General features: G+C 40.9%; 1 protein-coding gene across 1 annotated transcript in view; it reads right to left on the reverse strand.

Annotated features, from left to right (window-relative positions):
• SPATA18 (spermatogenesis associated 18) overlaps nt 1-19,662 on the reverse strand; it is a 45,889-nt gene that overhangs the window by 17,286 nt on the left and 8,941 nt on the right. The window contains exons 4-5 of the mRNA XM_065405619.1: nt 17,542-17,660; nt 8,412-8,507 (exon numbers count right to left, since the gene is read on the reverse strand). Coding sequence (XP_065261691.1) covers nt 8,412-8,507; nt 17,542-17,660 — 215 coding nt within the window. The remainder of the gene's footprint in view (nt 1-8,411; nt 8,508-17,541; nt 17,661-19,662) is intronic.

Genomic DNA, 19,662 nt, shown 5'->3' on the forward strand with positions numbered 1-19,662 from the left:
AGGTACAGACCTCTCAAGACATCAAGATAGACTTATGTGCAGTGCCAGGGAGGAGCCAGTGGGTCATGGTTAAGGCTATGTTTTAGTTATAGGTATTTTTAGTGAAAAGTCATGGACAGGTCACGGGCAATAAACAGAAATTCACAGCCATGACCTGTCCATGACTTATACTAAAAATACTTGTGACTAAATCTTGGGGGGTGAGGGGGCCTGCTGCTAGGAGGGGGGCGGTTGCTGGGGGATGACGTCTGGGGACCGCTGCTGGGGGCTGTGGACCAGGGCTGCTCTGGCTGGCCATCCAGAACTGTGGACCACGGCTGCTCCGGCCAGCCGCCCGGGGACCACTGCCCGGGGGCCGCGGACATGCCGTCCGGCCGCCCAGGGACCGCTGCCCGGGGGCTGTGGACCGTGGCTGCTCCAGCCATCCCTGGGGCCACTCCAGCAGCAGCTGGTGTGGCTGTCCCCAGGGCCACGTGAGCAGCTGTCCCCGGAGCCAGCTGCTTGGGCGGCCCTGGGGTCAGCCACACTGGCCACTGCAGAAGTCACAAAGGTCACAGAAAGTCATGGAATCCTAGTCATGGTACATGTAGGTACCAATGACATTGAGAAGGTAGGAGAGGGGTCCTGGAGGCCAAATTTTGGCTACTAGGTAAGAGACTAAAGTCCAGGACCTTCATGGTAGCATCCTCTGAAATGCACCCAGTTCCACATGCAGGGCCAATTAGAACTGCAGGGTCTCATTGCATGAATGAGACAATGGTTCTGGGAGGGAAGATTCAGGTGTATTAGGAACTCGGGTATGGAATAGCTTCCATATGAGGGGAAAATAAAAAGACTGGGACTGTTCAGCTTAGAAAAGAGACAACTAAGGAGGAGTACAATAGAGGTCTGTAGAATCATGACTGGTGTGGAGAAAGCAAATAGGAAAGTATTATTTACCCCTTCACGTAATTCAAGGACAGGGGCCAACCAATGAAATTAATAGGCAGAATGTTTAAAACAAACATAAGGAAGTACTTCCTCACGCAGCACACAGTCAACCTGGGGAACTTGTTGCCAGGGGATATTGTGAAGGCCAGAAGTATAACTGGGTTCAAAAAAGAATTAGATAAATTCATGGAGGATAGGTCCATCAAGGTCCATTCATCAGGACTGTCAGGGACGCAACCCCATGCTCCAGGTGTCCCTAACCCTCTGACTCCAGGAGCTGAGAGTGGACAACAGGTGATGGATCACTCAATAATTGCCCTGTTCTGTTCATTCCCTCTGAACCATGTGGCACTGGCCACTGTTGGAAGATGGGATATTGGGCTAGGTGAACCATTTGTCTGACTCAGTAAGGCCATTTTTATGTTCTGATAAGAAAGTAGTAAAAAGGAACACAGTGCCATGCAGTTCATCTGCCACAGTGTCCTTAACAATTATTATGACTAGGCAATGCAGGGTGTCAGAAGGACAGGGTGTCTGCAATAACAACAAAATCAGACAAGAAAAAAGTAATTCAGTATTTCCTGCCTTTTGTCAATTAGTACTATTCATAAGCACACCCGTCAAGATGTTTAAGCACAAAATGAGATGATCCTCATCTGTAGTTCTATATAGATCTGAAGAGTTTCCTCTTTTTTTATCTGAAATAACTATCGCAACTGCAGATAATAATTGCAAATAATTATTGTACCTTCAGAGACCTACTTAAAAAGGTGCCTGCCTTACTCATAAGAAAAACAGTGTCACATGTGTTATAGCTTAAAGCCAGTTAGAGTACATGTACCCTGCTATGTTCACTGCTAATCCCACACTAAATCACAAATTTAAAAGAGCAGCCACCACATATTGGATTAATTTTTTAAAGATATAGAAAAGCAAAACAAAGCACTAGAAGGAAAGACCCTCTTTATGGGACATATACAGTAGACCAACCTCTAGTCTTTGAAAGCCTTGACATTATCCCCTTTCAATGCTAGTCTAGCATGAGTGAGAATTAAGTTGTTTTAAATTTTCTATTTAATAAATATTATACAGTCTCTATAAAACTACTGATCCAAAATTAGTAGAACATTATCAGTTTTCCCACTGACACTAAAGAGGTCTGAACATTATGGGGATTGTAGGAGATATTGGGTCTGTGGGTGTTCCTAAATCATTAATAGGAACAAATGGTGGTAAATAATGTGTTCTGTGAAAAATCACAACAACATTCTGAAAAGCAGCTATGGATGTTCACGTGCATGCCTTAAAAATTCATCTGTTTAAAAAAGGTACCAGTTTACCACACATTCATGCTTACTTGCTGATTAATTTGCAGTTTTTAAGAACTTTTCAGTTAAAGGGTAAAAAAAATTACCATAGATTCTTAAACTTTTCTATATATTATTTAAAAATAAAATGGATAACTTAAACTGATGGAAGTTAATTTAAAAAAAAATTCACAACCTAAGAAATTCTGTGTGAAATTTCTAAAGCTAATGCAAATTACAACACCAGAGCTATAAGACCGGGAAAACTAGTGTTTAATCAAAAGGGCCACAGAATGTCAATTTCAGCAGTTCAAACATGCTCTGTTGTAGTATCAGTAGCCCAAATTCAGCACTGGTGTATGTGGGTGCAATCATCTTTCTTTATATGTTTATACAGCCCCTAGCACCATTGGGATGAGGCCTCTTGGTGCTTCCGCATTACAAATAGTTCATCTTCATCATCATCATGGTTTAATCACTCATAATACCTCATCAGTTTTTTGGCCCCTTAACACTTTGTTGGTATTTAGCTTCCTTCAAGCTTTAAGTTTTCACATAAATTAGTTTGTAAAGAATGTTGTGAATTTTCTTTTCTCACACTCCAGAATTACGTCTCATACTGTAATCAGCCAGGCACCATCAATATGAGTCAAAAACTCCAGCACTTACCAATGCATTTCTGGAAATGACTGAATTTGAATTGGTCATTTGAGGAGAATCGTGCAACATCAATACAGAAAAAGTTAAAAATCTTACAAATTAATTATTTAAATCAATGATTAATTATTATATAAAAATACAGCATATTATAAAGGCTGGCACTTTGTTCCTTCATTCAGTTTTATTCAAGCCTGTTAAGGTAAACCCATTAATCTTTTAACCAACCTTGACTCCCCTCTATTTAGATGGAGCACACTAGGTAGCCTCTACCTCTAACTAATGGATGCATGTCCTCTGCTCCTTTGTTTGTTCTGCTTATTGTAAATTGTTCCAGCTGACCATTTCATCTTCATTTGTAAGATTTTTACTTTTTCTGTATTGATGTTCCACTCTCATCAAATGACCCATTCAAATTCTGTCATTTCCAGAAGTGCATCAGCGAGTGAGGGAGTTTTTAAGACTCATACTAATGGTGCCTGGCTGATTACAGCATGAGAGGTAATTCTGGAGTGGGAGAATGAGTGGTCATTAAAAACTAAAAGTTGTACTATGAAATAATCAGATTTTTTTAAATAAAAAAGGAATACAATTAGAAAAAAGAGGCCAAATTAAACAGTCAATAGCCTTAACTATGATCAATTCAACAAAATAATAAATAACCCTGCAATAAAATTTCAAGAAAAGAATAACAGACTGAATAGGATTAAAATACAGTTTTAGAAGCCCCCAAAAAAGAGACACACAATGCCAGAATCCAGATTAATTATTGCTCTACTGACATAGAAGCACAGTGATAATAAGAGGGTATTTGGAGAAAAATTTTGATGAAAGCATGCTGAGATCAGAGCAGTTTCAGTTATTTCATAGGGTTGAAAATATACATTAAAAATTAAGTCCTTTCAAAAATATTCTGGCATTTTTCTTTTAAAGAAAAAAACAGACACATAGAGTAATATACCATATATGAATGTATTAGAAAATGTTCAGTTGCTGAATGTGTTCAACTGTTGTGGGCCATAAAACCAAAGAACAAATTTCTCTTGTTCTTTTATGCATAATTTCTCAATATCCTTAAAAAACAAAAACAGAACAAAAACAAAAAAACTAACCCACAGTGCAGTGAAGGCAGGAAAGAAAGGAGGCAATCATGTATTTGTCTCAGGACATGATACAGCTCCCACTCAAGTCAGTGGAAAGACTCCCATTGATTTCAGTTGGGGTTCTATCCTGTTTAAGTTCCACTATACCAAACCAGATAAGTGGATACAAGTACTTCCTTCTAGCAGATGGAGAAAGAAAAAAGGCAAAGTTTTTTTGGGGGGAGGTTTAGGTTGGAGTGGGGGAGGTTTAGGTTGGATATTAGGAAAAACTTTTTCACTAGGAGGGTGGTGAAGCACTGGAATGGGTTACCTAGGGAGGTGGTGGAATCTCCTTCCTTAGAGGTTTTTAAGGTCAGGCTTGACAAAGCCCTGGCTGGGATGATTTAGTTGGGGATTGGTCCTGCTTTGAACAGGGGGTTGGACTAGATGACTTCCTGAGGTCCCTTCCAACCCTGATATTCTATGACATCACTCTCTCTAAAAATGGGCTGCCTGGCTCTGATCAGTTAGGATCTTCTTGAGCAATAAGACTTCAGCTTAAAAAAACCTACAAAGAAAATTAAGAAAAAATACAGGACAACTATCTGAAATCCAGACACAACAATAACAGCAAATGGATGCCTGGGTTTCTATGTACAGGATTTGGAGAAATCAGATTAACAGATAAGAAATTACCAGTCTCCAAGATCCTTCTGTGTCCTCCTAGACAAATGGGAACTTCAAGTACCCAGTACCAGAACAGAGGGTATAGTTAAGAAAAACTGAGAAAATGGATGAACTACAGCATATAGGACCTGACTTTCAAAGGAGGAATGCTCAAATCTGTAATGATCCGAAAGATATACAAGTATCACCTGTTAGAGATCAGGAGGTTGATTTTTTTTTGTGGAGTAAGCCTTGATCAAAGAGCCACAGAACCTAAGATGTGGAACATATAACCTGCTTACACATAGGGGAACAGCAAGATAACCATTCTAAAAAACTCCTCATGTGCACCTGCTCAAGAACCAGGCTGATAGTCATAAGGCTCCTGGTCACCTTTGACTATCAGGTTTATGGAACAGAGGATCTGTCTCAGAGTGTATATATGTGACCAACTGAGATGACTGCTGAATAGGCTATCCTTTCATAGGTGAGGGAAGTATCTATAGATGAAAGTATTCAGCCTCAGAGGCAATGATTCTCAGAATATGAAAAACAGTACTCTCACTACTTTGCACTTTATTTAGAAATCTATACGGTCATTTAAAACATACTAAGAATAAGGACTCATGCAGTTCCAATTCCTCTAGCTAGATCTGACTCACTGAGCCAGACTGCCATGAAATTCAGGGCTACTATACCCATGAATGACTGAGAATGGTAGAAAATTCCTCTCTTGCTATAAGAAGATTTGGTGGGCTAGGTCCTCACGCATTCATCTTTATGCTTTCCGTCCACAAACCTCAATTTATGCTGGTATGCTATATCTGGATCCCTACTACCTGGCCTTTAAACTCCAGGTTGAAGCAATGAGTTGCCTGATCTAGACTCTACCCAATAGATGAAGGGAGCCCATCTTTATGAAAGACCATAAGTATGGGTCCCTTTGTGCCCCAAGTTGGCATTCAAAAGGCTAGTATCTGAGAATCTATTCCCAGAACCTATTTGGGAATCCATCACTGAGTTCTGCCAATTACTGTTATCCTGCAAGCATCAGGTGAGATTATATATTAGATCCAGGGACAAGAACAGCCAGACAGAGCTCAAACTGAGGTGATCAATGATTAAGCAACCGCAGTTAGAGAGACACTTAGGATAATGCATTCAGAACTCGATATCCAGACATGTTGTCATGGATTCCAGACTGGCAGGCACACCCACGGTGTAACCAGAGCCAACTGGATTAAGGCAGAAACATGATTCTCAGCCTCACAATCCATTGATTAGGAAAGAACACCTTTGTCCCTCTTGGTACTTACATACCATACTGATAGGTGTCTTATAATTATCTAAGATGTATGGGTAAACCTTACCTACCCAAGCATGGAAATGTTGGAATGTTCATAAGATCAAGAATGCTACTTTTTTCCCCAGTACATCAGTTGCACAAGGACCAGCTAACTGGAAGAATGGACTTCTTAATCATCCCTGAAATACTGGGATCAATTCTTTGGGCTGCAAGAAACCGCACCAGGCTTTTCTTCTGAGGGAGCAGGGCATGATTTAAAAGCTTTTATGACCTGGTTTCTTGTCAGGAACAGTCCACTCTCTGTCTTAAATGTCCTGAATGAAAAGGGGAACTGAAGAAAAGTTACACCATTTCCTACAGTGTTATTAGGCATATAAGGTCCCCATTATTTTCAAGCAGTGGAGCACTTCCATTTACATTTAAAGTGCAGGCATCTTGCTTAACAAGCATGACTAAATCACCTCTTTTGAAAAGCCAAATATCAGAATAATCTTACATCCTGTTAGATCAAAACTTCTTTTCTGCTAGTGAAAAGATAGCATTGACCTGGAGATAAGAAGGATGAATTGACTAGTCAACTAAACTGTCACCTCTAAGGAAATGTGGTCTGGATGAAATAACCAAACTCAGAGTAATTATCAGTGCTCTGCTGTCAAACTAGGATGAGGTATCTAGTGGGATCCCACAGGTGTCTGTTCTGGGTCTGGTACATTTCAACATTTGCGTTAATGACTTGGATAATGAGTGAAGAGTATGCTTATAGAATCTGTGGATGACAGCAAGTTGGGAGGGGTTACAAGCACTTTGGTGGACAGGATTGGAATTCAAAATTACCTCCACAAATTGGGGAATTGATCTGAAATCAACAGTATGAAATTCAATAAAGGCAAGTGCAAAGTTACTATGCCTATGAAGGAAAAAATCAAACACCAAAAGGGAAATTATTGGCTAGGCAGTAGTATTACAGAAAAGGATCTGGGGGTTATAGTGGATCACAAATTGAATATGAGTCAACAATGTGATGCAGTTGTGAAAAAGGCTAATATCATTCTGGAGTATATTGTCATATGGAAGATGTGGAAGGTAACTGTTCCGCTCTGCTTGGCACTGCTGAGGCCTCAGCTGGAGTCTGTGTCTAATTTTGGGAGCCACACTTTATGAAAGATGTGGACAAATTGGAGAGAGTCCAGAGGAGAGCAATAAAAATGATAAAAGGTTTAGAAAACCTGACCTATGAGGAAAAGTTTTTTTAAAAACCCTGTGAATGTTTAGTCTTAAGAAAAGAAAACTGAAGGGGGACCTGATAATGGTCTTCAAATATGTTAAGGACTGTTATAAAGAGGATGGTGATCAATTGTTCTCTGCGTTCACAGGACAAGAATTGGCTTAATCCATATCAAGAGAGACTTAGGTCAGACATTAGAAAAATATTTCTAACTATTAGGATAGATAAGTACTAGAATAGGTTACCAAGGGAGGCTGTGAAATCCCCTTCATTGTAGGTTTTTAGGAACAGGTTAGATAAACACCTGTCAGGATAATCTAGGTATACTTGACCTGCCTAAGTGCACAGGAATAGGTTATATGACCTCTCGAGGTTCCCTTCCATATAATCTGTGATCCTATGTCCCTTCTTGTCTCTATTTTTTCAAACTTCTCTCAGAGGTCATGCTTTCTAAACATCTTATAATTTTTACTGCTCTCCTCTGGACATTCTCTCCAATTTGTTCACATATTTCTAAGTTTGTGGCGCCCAGAACTGCACACAGTATTCCAGCTGGGACCTCACCCATACAAGTAGAGGGGAACAATTATCTACCAAGTCTTTCATACAACACTCCTGTTAATACACCTCAGGTTTTGCATATGACACTCCTGGGACCTCTCACACATGATTTACTCACACTGGACATACAACCAACATGGGACCTCGCACCCTGGATCTACTTCCACTAAGTCACAGGGCCTCTCTATACACAGAGCCAAAGCTCTAACCAACTGGCTGTTAAGAGAAAGCCAGATGTGTCCAAACCATGCTTTTTTAAATGCTCCAAAGAAAAGTGAGGTAAAAAAAAAAAAAGAAAAGAGAGAGATTATTAGTAAAGTACCCCTGCATAAATAACTGTAACTAAACCCAGACAACTGGAGAGAGGAACACAGAGGGGGGAAAAAAACCTCAAAGCCTATCCAGCCAAAAGAGCTGTATCCAACTGCTAGAGTCTAGAAGACAACTGATCAGGATCAGTCAGTCAACTTTATAAAGGGGAACAACACATGACAAAAGCTTTACCTGGTCTCATGTGTTAGTAGGAGGAATTATTCCCCTTTATTTGGAGTAGCATAGGACAGTGGGGAATTGAGCATTATAAAAATGTAAACAAAACACAAACAAATCACAAACTGTGTCTTTGCATGCTGCCTTACTGCCACAAATAGCCCTACAGTACATCACATTTTTCTTACGCTGCTTTTAGATGAACAATTTCATCCTCTGCTGCCAAAAGGGTAGTGGCTGATTTGGTCTTTGTGTCTTCAAGAGCCATCTGGGCTTCTGCCAGACTGCAAGAGAAATTAATAACCAGAAATATACCTTTAAATTAAAGGTACAGATTCTCACATTGAATTTTGCATGACAAAGCAAATATTTTAGCAGACTTTTTTTTTTCTTTTTTTGCAGGTCACCTGCATGCATAGTCTGCAAAAGTCATATCTGACTAAACTATACTAACAGAATTACTTATACAGCTCCAGTTACTCCATCTCCGTCCCTAATTTAGATGCCCCAATTTGTCTCCATTAATCATAATCTGGCATAATCTCTGAACATGAGCACTCCATCTGCAAACCTGCGCATCTCTAGCTCCACAACACTGCCTGTTTTCCACTGCCTTCATAGCATCACTGCCAAAATCTTCCTTAATTTTTCTTCTTAACTTAATTAGCACATCTCTGTCCCCAAGTCCCTGCTCTTTAGACTCCTACATGTGCAAAATATTGCTGCCCACTTTCATATGTGTATGGTACAAAGAAATGCAACTACGCCACCATCATCCTGTATCATTACCAATGATTCCCCATTTATTACAGGGTCCAGCTCAAAATTGCCTTCTTTTGTATTAAAGTCTTCTGCAGATTTGCTCCAGCCTACATAATGGGCCTTTCTTTGTACTTCACTCCCTTCTCATCTAGCACTTCCTCCTCTCAGTCCAATTAAACAATCTCTTCCTGTTCATACCGAAGCCTTTGCTGAAATGCCTGTTATCTGGCCTCCCTATGTCTATGCCTCACTGTCTACCATAATTGAAAATTGGTTGAAAAGTAGTTTGTTTCAACATTTCCAACTTTTTTTCTTTGTTTGTTTTGACTGAAACAATTCACCAAAATCTCCACAATTTCCCTAAATGTTTTGGTTGATTCAAATCTGCCTTTTTTGGGGAGAAAAAGTTCTGGATGAAAAATGTTGACCATCTCTAATCACTGTGCTCAGTAGTGTGATAAGGGGTGGGCATATGAGCCTGAGGATTGAGGGCGCAAAAATGGAGGCTAACTACTCTAATTGGCATCATCCCCCTGCAAACCCACAAGAATCAATGCTGACAGTTTCAGCATTAATCCCCTCTGTTATTCAGTGTTGGGGTCAGCCCACAGGAAGTCAGCACAACTCTTTAGTGAGCTGTACAGTAACTCCTCGCTTAACGTTGTAGTTATGTTCCTGAAAAATGCGACTTTAAGCAAAACAATGTTAAGTGAATCCAATTTCCCCATAAATTAACGTAAGGGGGGGGGGAAATAGGTTCCAGGGAAATTTTTTTCAACAGACAAAAAGACATATATATATATATATATATATATACACACACACACACACACACACAGTAACAGGTACACAGCGATGATGACTGTGAAGCTTGGTTGCGGTGATGAAGTCAGAGGGTGGGATATTTCCCAGGGAATGCCTTGCTGCTAAATGATGAATTAGCAATCAGCTGAACCCTCAAGGGTTAACCCATTGTTGTTAATGTAGCCTCACACTCTACAAGGCAGCAGGAATGGAGGGAGGGGAGACAGCATGGCAAAGAGAGACAGAGACACACACCGTGTGTGAGAGAGAGAGAGACGTGCATTGCCCCTTTCAGTACGCTGACCCCACTCTAAGTACACTGCCTTTTTAAGTAGATCAGCAAGTTGAGACAGCAGCTGCTGTCGGCAAGCTCCCTCGGTCCTGAGCCCTGTTGTGTCCTTCCTCCCCCCCCCCGCTCTATGGAGATGGGGTAAGCAGGGTGCAGGAGCAGAGGGGAGGGGGACACCCTGACATTAGCCCCCGTCTTCCCCCCCACCCTTGTAAAGCAAGCAGGAGGCTCCCGGGAGCAGCTCCAAGGCAGAGGGCAGGAGCAGCACATGGTAGTGCGGGGCAGGACAGTTGAACTGCCGGCAATTGATAGGCTGTTGGGTGGCTGCCACACAGGGAACTTAGGGGAGTGGGGAGCTGATGGGGGGCTGCCAGTCCACCCTGGTTCCAAGCCCCCACCAACTAGCTCCAACGGGCTGCTCTTCCTGCACGCAGTGGACAAAACAGGCGGCTGCCAAACGATGTTATAAGGGAGCATTGCACAACTTTAAACGAGCATGTTCTCTAATTGATCAGCAACATAACAACAAAACAACGTTAACCAGGATGACTTTAACTGAGGAGTTACTGTACTGCCAGAAGTGAAAGGGGGCATGAGGTATAACACAAAGGGGTCTCACAACCACGTAATTCTAAGAAAATCTGTGTAGTTTCATCTCCTCCTGCCACTTGATCTTGACAGGCCTATGAAACATTTCTGATATACTATAGGGACAATGAGAAAGGAACTTTATGAGGTAAACTCTGAAGGTTCACATTCTTGGGGTTTTCCTGTACCTGGGGATGATACACCCTATGATGTTTAGAAAACTCCTAAATATTCAGTACTCTCTTGGTGTTGCTTAGCAGACAAACCCCCAAAGTCCTGACTGAGGAGAACACTGTTTTGTCTTTCACACACTATTTTACTTTGCTCCACTAATGAGACATACTCATGAGTCATGAAATGTCATAAGCAACTTGAAAAGCTGAGCATGTAACTTTCAAGAGAAGTTATGAAGTTATGAAAAAAAAGAACAAAAAACATACACAAAATACATGTTTACTTCTCTTCATTTGGTCTGCTGAGTACAGCCTTAACAACTTGATCTTTAACCCCACTCTGGCAGACCACCCTTCCAGGTGAGGAAGGCCAGTTATAGATAGTCCCAGAAGCCCTCACTGCCACAAATGAATTGGAAGGCATCATCACTGGAGAGCAGTGCAAGCCATTCTTTCCCTTCCTTGCATGCCCAAACACTCTTCATATTTAACTAATATCAGCTGTATGATGTAGATTTAGCTCTGATTAAATACAAGTCCCCCAAGCCACTACCAAGAAGATTCATTTTCATTTCCGGAGAGTTTATGTTTGCATTATGCAAACTACAGTCATCAATTTTACTAAGGCTATGTCTACACTAGCAATTTTGTTGGTATAACTTATGTTACTATGGGGTGTGAAAAAAAATATCCCCCAAGTGACATAAGTTACACCAACAGAAGTGCTCGTGTGGACACATTATGTCTGCAGAAGATGCTCTCCCGTTGGTATAGAGCGGCTACACAGGAGATCTTACAGTGGCGCAGCTGCATTGGTACAGCAGTGCCGCTGTAAGGTCTCTAGTGTGGACATGGTCTAAGGTATGTATCTGAGGTATTTTAGGGGAGATGCATCCCAGCATCAACAAGGAGCTTTAAAACCCATTATTAGTGACACTTGCTAATGCCTCCTTTCAAGATGAAAGGCTGCCAGCCACCCTTTAACATCCAGTACTAAGTGCCTCACACTCAAGAGACTGTTTTGATGTTAACAGCCTTAGTGATTACCATAAATCAATAATTTCCCTCTTTCTTCAATCCCTGCAACTCTAGTTTTTGATAGTCACCCAAGGATAACAATACCATCTATCTCCTTCAAACAACGAAGAGAGGTGATTTAGTTAGGCTTTTCATCAACCTTTGATTCTATTGACCAAAGGTTTAGATAGATCTGTACAGACAATTCGTTCTTTCTTCTAAAAGATCCCAAAAGGTGGCAAAAACACTTTTTCTTTCCCAAGGGGCTCTCATATGGAGTCCTCCAGCATTCCATTTTATCTCCTCTCAGGTTCAATGTAGACATTTGGCAGCACGAGGAGATTGTGAGATGTTTTGTCCTACAGTGTCATCAACATGCAGAAGACACTCAGATCTACATCTTCTTTTCATCCAACATGGATACCATAGTCTTTGCTTACTAAGAGTTTGATAGAGGAGATGCACACAGGATCAAACTAGTTTATATCCAACCAAGATGAGACAGAATGATGCTGATATGCAGATAGAAAACATTTAGAGGAATGGGCCATAATTGTGACTATGCCATTTATTGAAGCTGTTATGTCTGATTTCACCAATATGGCTTACCATCTTGAGTTTATTGCCATTCTTGGAATTCCAGATGAAAGCAATTATATATAATGCTTTGGCTCAAAGTCTGAGACCATTTCTTGCTGTTATGATCCTTGCCACAGTTAACAATATTTTTCTAAACAGTCCAGAACAGTGCAACATACTATACTGGGGCTACTGTTGAAAAGCACTTGGAAGTTTCAGCAAGTACAGTGTGCTGTGATTTGCTTGTCGAATAGGGTAAGTCATTTTGATCTGATAACTCCAGTGCTCAATGCTACACACAGGCTATTGTGTGCAGTTCAAAGTGTTAGTTGCCAGCTCTTCAGTCCTAACTAGTTATTTGAGAGACTGTATCTCTTCCTCTGTCCTTTCACAGTGACTATGATCTGCTGAGATGCTCATATTATTGGTTCCTGTCAGTGGCAGATTATCCAATGGGCTGATGGGGCCCGTCCCCAGGGGCCCAGCCAATTGTGGGCCCCGAAAAAATGGGCACCCTGCCCCCAGCAGAAATCCACCACAGAAGTGCCCAGGTGGGTGGGGTGGGGGAAGCCCCCGCACCCGACCCCACTCCCTGGCAGAAGCGTGGGGCAGCAGGGAAAGCCCCAGTGTCTGGACTCCCGCTGCAACCCCGGGACTGGAGGAGCTCTCACTCCCTGCCATGGCCTTAGGGCAGGGGTAACTCTCACTCCCCGCTGCGGCCCCAGATCCATGGCGGGAGGGACAGAGCTTCTCTGATCTTGGGGCCATAGTGCGGGGGGCAGAAAGGAGCAAACGGGTTGTGGGGCCGCAGTGGGGGGCCAAAATGGGGCAGGACTGTGGGTGGAACAGGGGTGGGATCACGGGGGAAGGGACAGAATGGGGTTGGGCTGTGGGCAGGGCCACAGACAGAAGAGGAAGAAGGGGGGCAGGACCACAGGTAGAAGGGGTGGGAAGGGGCCCCCCCATTTGCTCTGGCCCAGGGCCCCATGAAATCTTAATCCGCCACTGGTTCCTGGCAGCAGGGCACTCTCAATAGTGGCTATATACCTTTGGACTTTGCTCCATCTAGTGATCCATGAGATTCTGGCACACTCCCAGAATAAATATAAAAGACTTACCTGATAGGTCATGGTCACCAAGCGTCTAATTGATAATGGGACCACATCAGAGCATAGCAAGAAAGATTTTATATAGTGGTTTGGAAAGACCTATTTTTGTAAGCGTTGGGTTTGTTTTAATTAATGAAATATATGTAAACAGAGCTGGTCCATTATGTCCCAACAGAACATTTTCCCCAAAAATCCCAATTTGTCAAAATTGAAATGTTCAACAGAAAGGTGTTGATTTTGATTAAATTTAGATGGAAATCTCCCTTATTTCCTGCCAGCTTACTAGCCTCCTAAACTCCTTGGCAGCATGCTAAACTGGGATTCTCTGGGCTTTCAGGCTCACAGCTCTTTGACAGCCCATCTGCTGAGCTAATGGGAAACCATGACCAGACATTTTCAAAAAAATTCCCTTTCAGTTCTCCCAAAACAGGGTTCTTTGGTAAATCAGCCTTTCATGGAAAATCTCTCATATCCAACCTTTTGTTTCAAATTAAACTTGTCCATGGGAGCTCCACATGCAAGTGCAGGGATGATGCACACCTTCATAAATAATCTATAAGATAATTAGCTGAATTATTGCTGACTTCATAGGTCTCTCAAGCAATAAACTATTCATATCTGGCTTGAAAGCAAACTAAGTTTTAAGCAAAATCTAAAAAAAATAATGTTATTTTACTTTAACACAAAGAACCATTCTAAGTATATTTTCATCAGCTCTAGAGCAGAGAAACCTTTTGCATACATGTTCTATAAACAACATTTTTGTTATTAAAATGTTTCCATGTGGTGTCCTTAAAATGCATAAAACACAAAAGCAAACTATGACTAAGACTTTATACACACGTAACCTCAATAGTTTGATGACATTACAAACCAGACAAGCATAAATTTTGTAGTTTACCATGATGATCTAAGGAAGAACCCTGCTAAGATATAAGCTGAGTGTCTAAAACGCAGGTGTCTAAAGCCTAAGTGGTAACTGCTACATTGCACCTGCACTAGGGACATCTTCTAAACAGCTCTGTGGGTCAGAGATCACAGGTCTGCATACTCCGAACTAACATAGCTACACCAGCAGAAGACTGTAGGGTAGACCTGACCTTACACACAAAGGAATACTTACATTTCTGATGATGTACTGACTTTAGACTTTTTATAAAGCTGACAGAATGGCTCCTGAGAGCAACAGTTGTGGACAGATACATAGCTTGAATTGAGGAAAAACATGATGATATCCCTGAATTTTTTTCCCCAAGTCCCTCTTCCTTTGCCCCCCTTCCCCCAAGCAGTGGCAAGAAGTTGGGGGTTAGAATAACCAACTATCTACCCCCCTCCTTCCAATTCAAGCCTCAGCTGCTTTTAATATTGAGGGTTTTCTTCTTGAAAATGGCTATTTGAGCACAACTTATAGTGAAATACAGACTTTCAGGTTAAAGGGAACAAAATCTTTTAAGCGGTTAAAACGTAAATGCGCAGAGAGTTTCACTCCTAGCAGCCATTTTTAAAGTTTTAGTTGCCTATGACAACAATGAAAACATTACAGGAAATATATCGCTGTTCCTGCACACATCTCATTGCTGTTTTCTTTTTAAATAATATAGCAAATATAATAGCTTAGTTTTAGCTAACACTAAGATATTAATCTTCATTTACTACCTTTATTTATTTGCTTAATTTAATTATCCAAATATGTTACTGTTATGACTGTCCCCCACTCACAAGCAGGAGACAACTGGAGGTAATAGACGGTTACATGTCATTACTAAGGGAACTAATATATGGTGTCCCTCAAGCATCTATTTTGCTACCCATATGCTGTTTGATACATACAAGGAGGCCCTGGGTGAGACAGGACCATATCCTGGTCCCACTGAAATCAATGGGAGTTTTGGAACTGACTTCAATGGGAGCAGGATTGCAGTCATAATTTCTGAACACTAGAGTATTAGTGTGCTGATATATAACTATACATCTCTTGCCCTGCAGAACCCGCTACCTCAGCATCTACCCCAGAAGAGTGCTTGCATGCTATAGCTCACTGGATGCACAGGAGCAGCCTCATTCAATACTTAAGGAAGACAGAAATCTTTCTAATAGATAAAGATCACAATTATGCAAGGTTTTTCTCCCTTTCTTTGGGTATGACTACATTGCAGTCAGAGGTGTGATTACAGCATGTGTAGACGTACCTGAGCTAGCTTTGATCTGGCTACCTCTAATAATGATAGCAATGAAGTTGTGGCACCATGAGCAGAAGCACAAGCTAGCTGCTCAATAGTAGATATCCAGGGCTCCAGACGGGTTTGTATAAACTATGCTTCACTGCTGTTGTTATACAAGCTAGCTAGATCAAAACTAGCTCTGGTACATCTACACATGCTGCAGTCATACCTCTGATTGCTAGCTAGACCTACCTGTTCCTAGCTGTTGAGAAGCATATTTATAAGTAGTTGGAAGGATAAGAATATTGGGCATTCTTTTCAACCATACCTTTTCTATGAAATGTCATATTTTGGATTATGAGAGAGACAAGGTAGGTAATATGAGATCTTTTATTGGACCAACTTCTGTTAGAACATAAAAACGGCCATACTGGATCAGGCCAATGGTCCATCTAGCCCAGCATCTTCTCTTCTGACAGTGGCCAATGTCAGATGCTTCAGAGGGAATGAACAGAACAGGGAATCAACGAGTGATCCATCGCCTGTCATCCACTCCCAGCTTCTGGTAAGCAGAGGCTAGGGACACTCAGAGCATGGGGTTGCATCCCAGACCATCTTAGCTAATAGCCATTGATGGACCTATCCTCCATGAACTTATCTAGTTCTTTTTGAACCCTGTTATAATTGGTGGAAGGTACAAGCTTTCGAACTATACCAAGTTCTTCACATTTGTGGAAAGAAATCAGAATGTCTAAACTAAATAGAAGTAGGGACAGATAGCTAAGCTCTCTTAAGGTGTCAGAAAGAGACAGAGCCTAAGATGGAATCCACTACAGTTTGACTAGTGGTTTACTCTGGCTTGACCAGAATGAACTATGCTTCAACCTTTATTTCACTATGCTAGCCTAAGGACTTCCAATGCTGTGTAATAAATCCTACTGTGCTTTGAAGTCACTGCAAATACTTGCTGAGGTGCATTAGTCCCTGAAAAGTGTACAAGTCTCTACTACGAATCTATCTCAATTGGACTCACTAGACAAATCTCACAATATGAAGCAGGAGTGCTGGAGCCCAGGGGTTCAGTCTAGAAGACGGTGAGGCTGGGTGGCCTACCCTGAAGCTAAAAAGAAGGGCTCCCTGGAGGTCTGTCACACCAGAGTGGTTCCTCCAAAAGACTATTTAAAAGCTGGGACACAGCAGAGATCCTGTGGATCTGCTTAATTATCTGTCCCAACTTATATTTAGCTCAGGCACTCTGATTTCTTTCTCCAGACCTGGAGAACTCTGTGTAGTTCGAAAGTTTACTTCCACCAACAGAAGTTGGTCCAATAAAAGATATTACCATACTTACCTTGTGTCTCGCATATCCTGAAACCAACACAACTACAACAACACTGCAAACAAAAAACCATATTTGGATATATCCAAAATGTGCCAAATGTCATACGTGGCATGAAAATTTCCCTCTGTGCAACTTGCAGTACAGAATCTGTATTAAATAAGCTACCGGTATTATGATCAAAAGTTTTTGGGGCAAAATGTTTAATTTCTGCCAGGCCTATTGTCTTTCAGGCAGCCGATGATTTTAAAAATTATTTTAATTTTAATTTTACAAACAAACCAACCAACCAAGATTTAAGTTACTTACTAGATGACTTTTAATGCCTTGGGTATACAGTCCCACATCATTCAAATTCAGAAAATCCAGAGTCTAGATACATTTTAAATTCTTATTTCAAAGCAGAAATGAAACATTTTGCAAATCTCTATTAGAAGTGAGGTGTGAGAAGAAAAATGAATTTGTTATTGAAAAAATACACAGTTAATTCTCCTACTCTTGTTGCACTAAGGTGAGTTGTAAACGAGTTGAGTTCAGTTCTTTCTCCAACTGTTGTAGTTCATGGTTCCGAGTGCTGGCAAATTCCCTCAGCTGCCTTTCTTTCTCAATTGACTCCTACAGTGAAATACAAATATCACACTTTTTGAATGTTATGCCCGAAAGTTATACAACATTTCTTTAGAACAGTGGTTTTCAACCCGTGGTCCGCAAACCCCTGAGGGTGCGCAGACTATGTCTAAGGAGTCTGTGGAAGGTTGTCATTACCATAGAATGGTAGTTTTCAACTTGGGGTCTGCAGACTAAGTCTAAGATTTCCAAAGGGGTCACACCTCCATTCAAAATGTTTTGGGGTCCACAAATGAAAAAAAGGTTGAAAACCACTGCCTTAGAATGTCTCATGACAGGCTGTGCATTTCTGAAATGATGCAGTAAAGAATAATTCTAAATTGATCTTAAACAAAGAAAACATTGTACTTGTTCAAATAGAGAGAGAGCACAAAACAGCCAGAGAGAGATTAAATTACACTGTGGGAAAAGTTACATATAGTGGTGCTTTACTATTTCATTGTAAGATAGATAGATATTAGATAGATATACATATGGATATGCGCACAAATATACACACTACTTTTTGTCCATATTTTTTCCTTTCTAGTAAACTCTTAGAACTAAATATGCCAACAATTCTTCCTGTATTAATTAACTTTCTACACATTACTGGGCATGCAAAATAATGGGGGGAAATCATAAGAGCAAATTAATCAACTAGTATAACTGAAAAGGATACACCCTTGCACAAGCAACTCTGCTTTTAATACCACATTGCATACCCTTATAAAACTGTAAATAAACTAGTAATTGTGCGCTGGGTTTCAATTCTCTGTTTGAAGGCTTTCCTTTCATTTGCACATGCAGTTGAAAACCCATAAATTATCACATAGATTATTTCTTTCACTACACCTTTTTAAATGTTGTCATTTGTAAAAACAAATTAAGAGAAAACTGCTCTATTCCCTGTACCAAGTACAGACCCTAGCCAGATTAATCCTAGTCCATATGGTCAGATGTCATTTTACCCAGGGGAAATAGCTTATTTAAACTGTAAACAGTTTAACAGTGATTTTGGGGGTGGGGGGAAATGTAAAGTGAGAAATCAGGGACAGCATGAAGACATTTGCTCTCATCTCCCCACTAGCTAACACTACTGTTTTCTCCCAAAACATACAAGAGTGCCACAGAAGATCTGCATCTCCAGCTGAAGTATTGTAAACAGCACCTTCTGTAAAACTTATGAATCATGCAGTGGAAGAGAAAAGGAACACACACCACTGCTATCCTAGTCCTCAAAGTTAGGTGCATGGTGGTATCATGATTTATATTTATTTCCTGTAAAAAAAATTCTCACAACACACGTATTAGAGCCCAACCTTCAGAAGAACGAAAACTAACAGTTAGAGGGCATGGGACCTTATGCGCGCCCCTCAGTTCATATGAAGAGTTTCACAAAACACTAAGTTGCTTACAATACAGGTATGGCGTAAAGCAGGGGTAGGCAACCTATGGCATGTGTGCCGAAGGCGGCACGCGAGCTGATTTTCAGTGGCACTCACACTGCCCGGGTCCTGGCCACCCATCCGGGGGGCTCTGCATTTTAATTTAATTTTAAATGAAGCTTCTTAAACATTTTTAAAACCTTGTTTACTTTATATACAACAATAGTTTAGTTATAGATTATAGACTTATAGAAAGAGACCTTCTAAAAACATTAAAATGTATTACTGGCACGCAAAACCTTAAATCAGAGTGAATAAATGAAGACTTGGCACACCGCTTCTGAAAGGTTGCCAACCCCTGGCGTAAAGTCTTAGGATGATATCACAGCAAACTTATAATTAGCAAATTTCTTTACCTTGATGTAAAAATGTATATAAGAAACTAATTTATTGGACAAGATAAAAGATCTTAGGCTTGCTAAGCTAATTTAGTCAAATTAACTTCAATGACTTCTTTCATTCCCCTTTTAAAGCTTTTTTTTTTTTTTTAAATGACATAACTGTCCAAGTTAACAATGATGGAAATAGTTCAGAAGGCAAACGGTGAGAAAACACTGTTTTAG

This window comes from Emys orbicularis, chromosome 5 (assembly GCF_028017835.1).
Source record: "Emys orbicularis isolate rEmyOrb1 chromosome 5, rEmyOrb1.hap1, whole genome shotgun sequence".
NCBI lineage: Eukaryota > Metazoa > Chordata > Testudines > Emydidae > Emys > Emys orbicularis.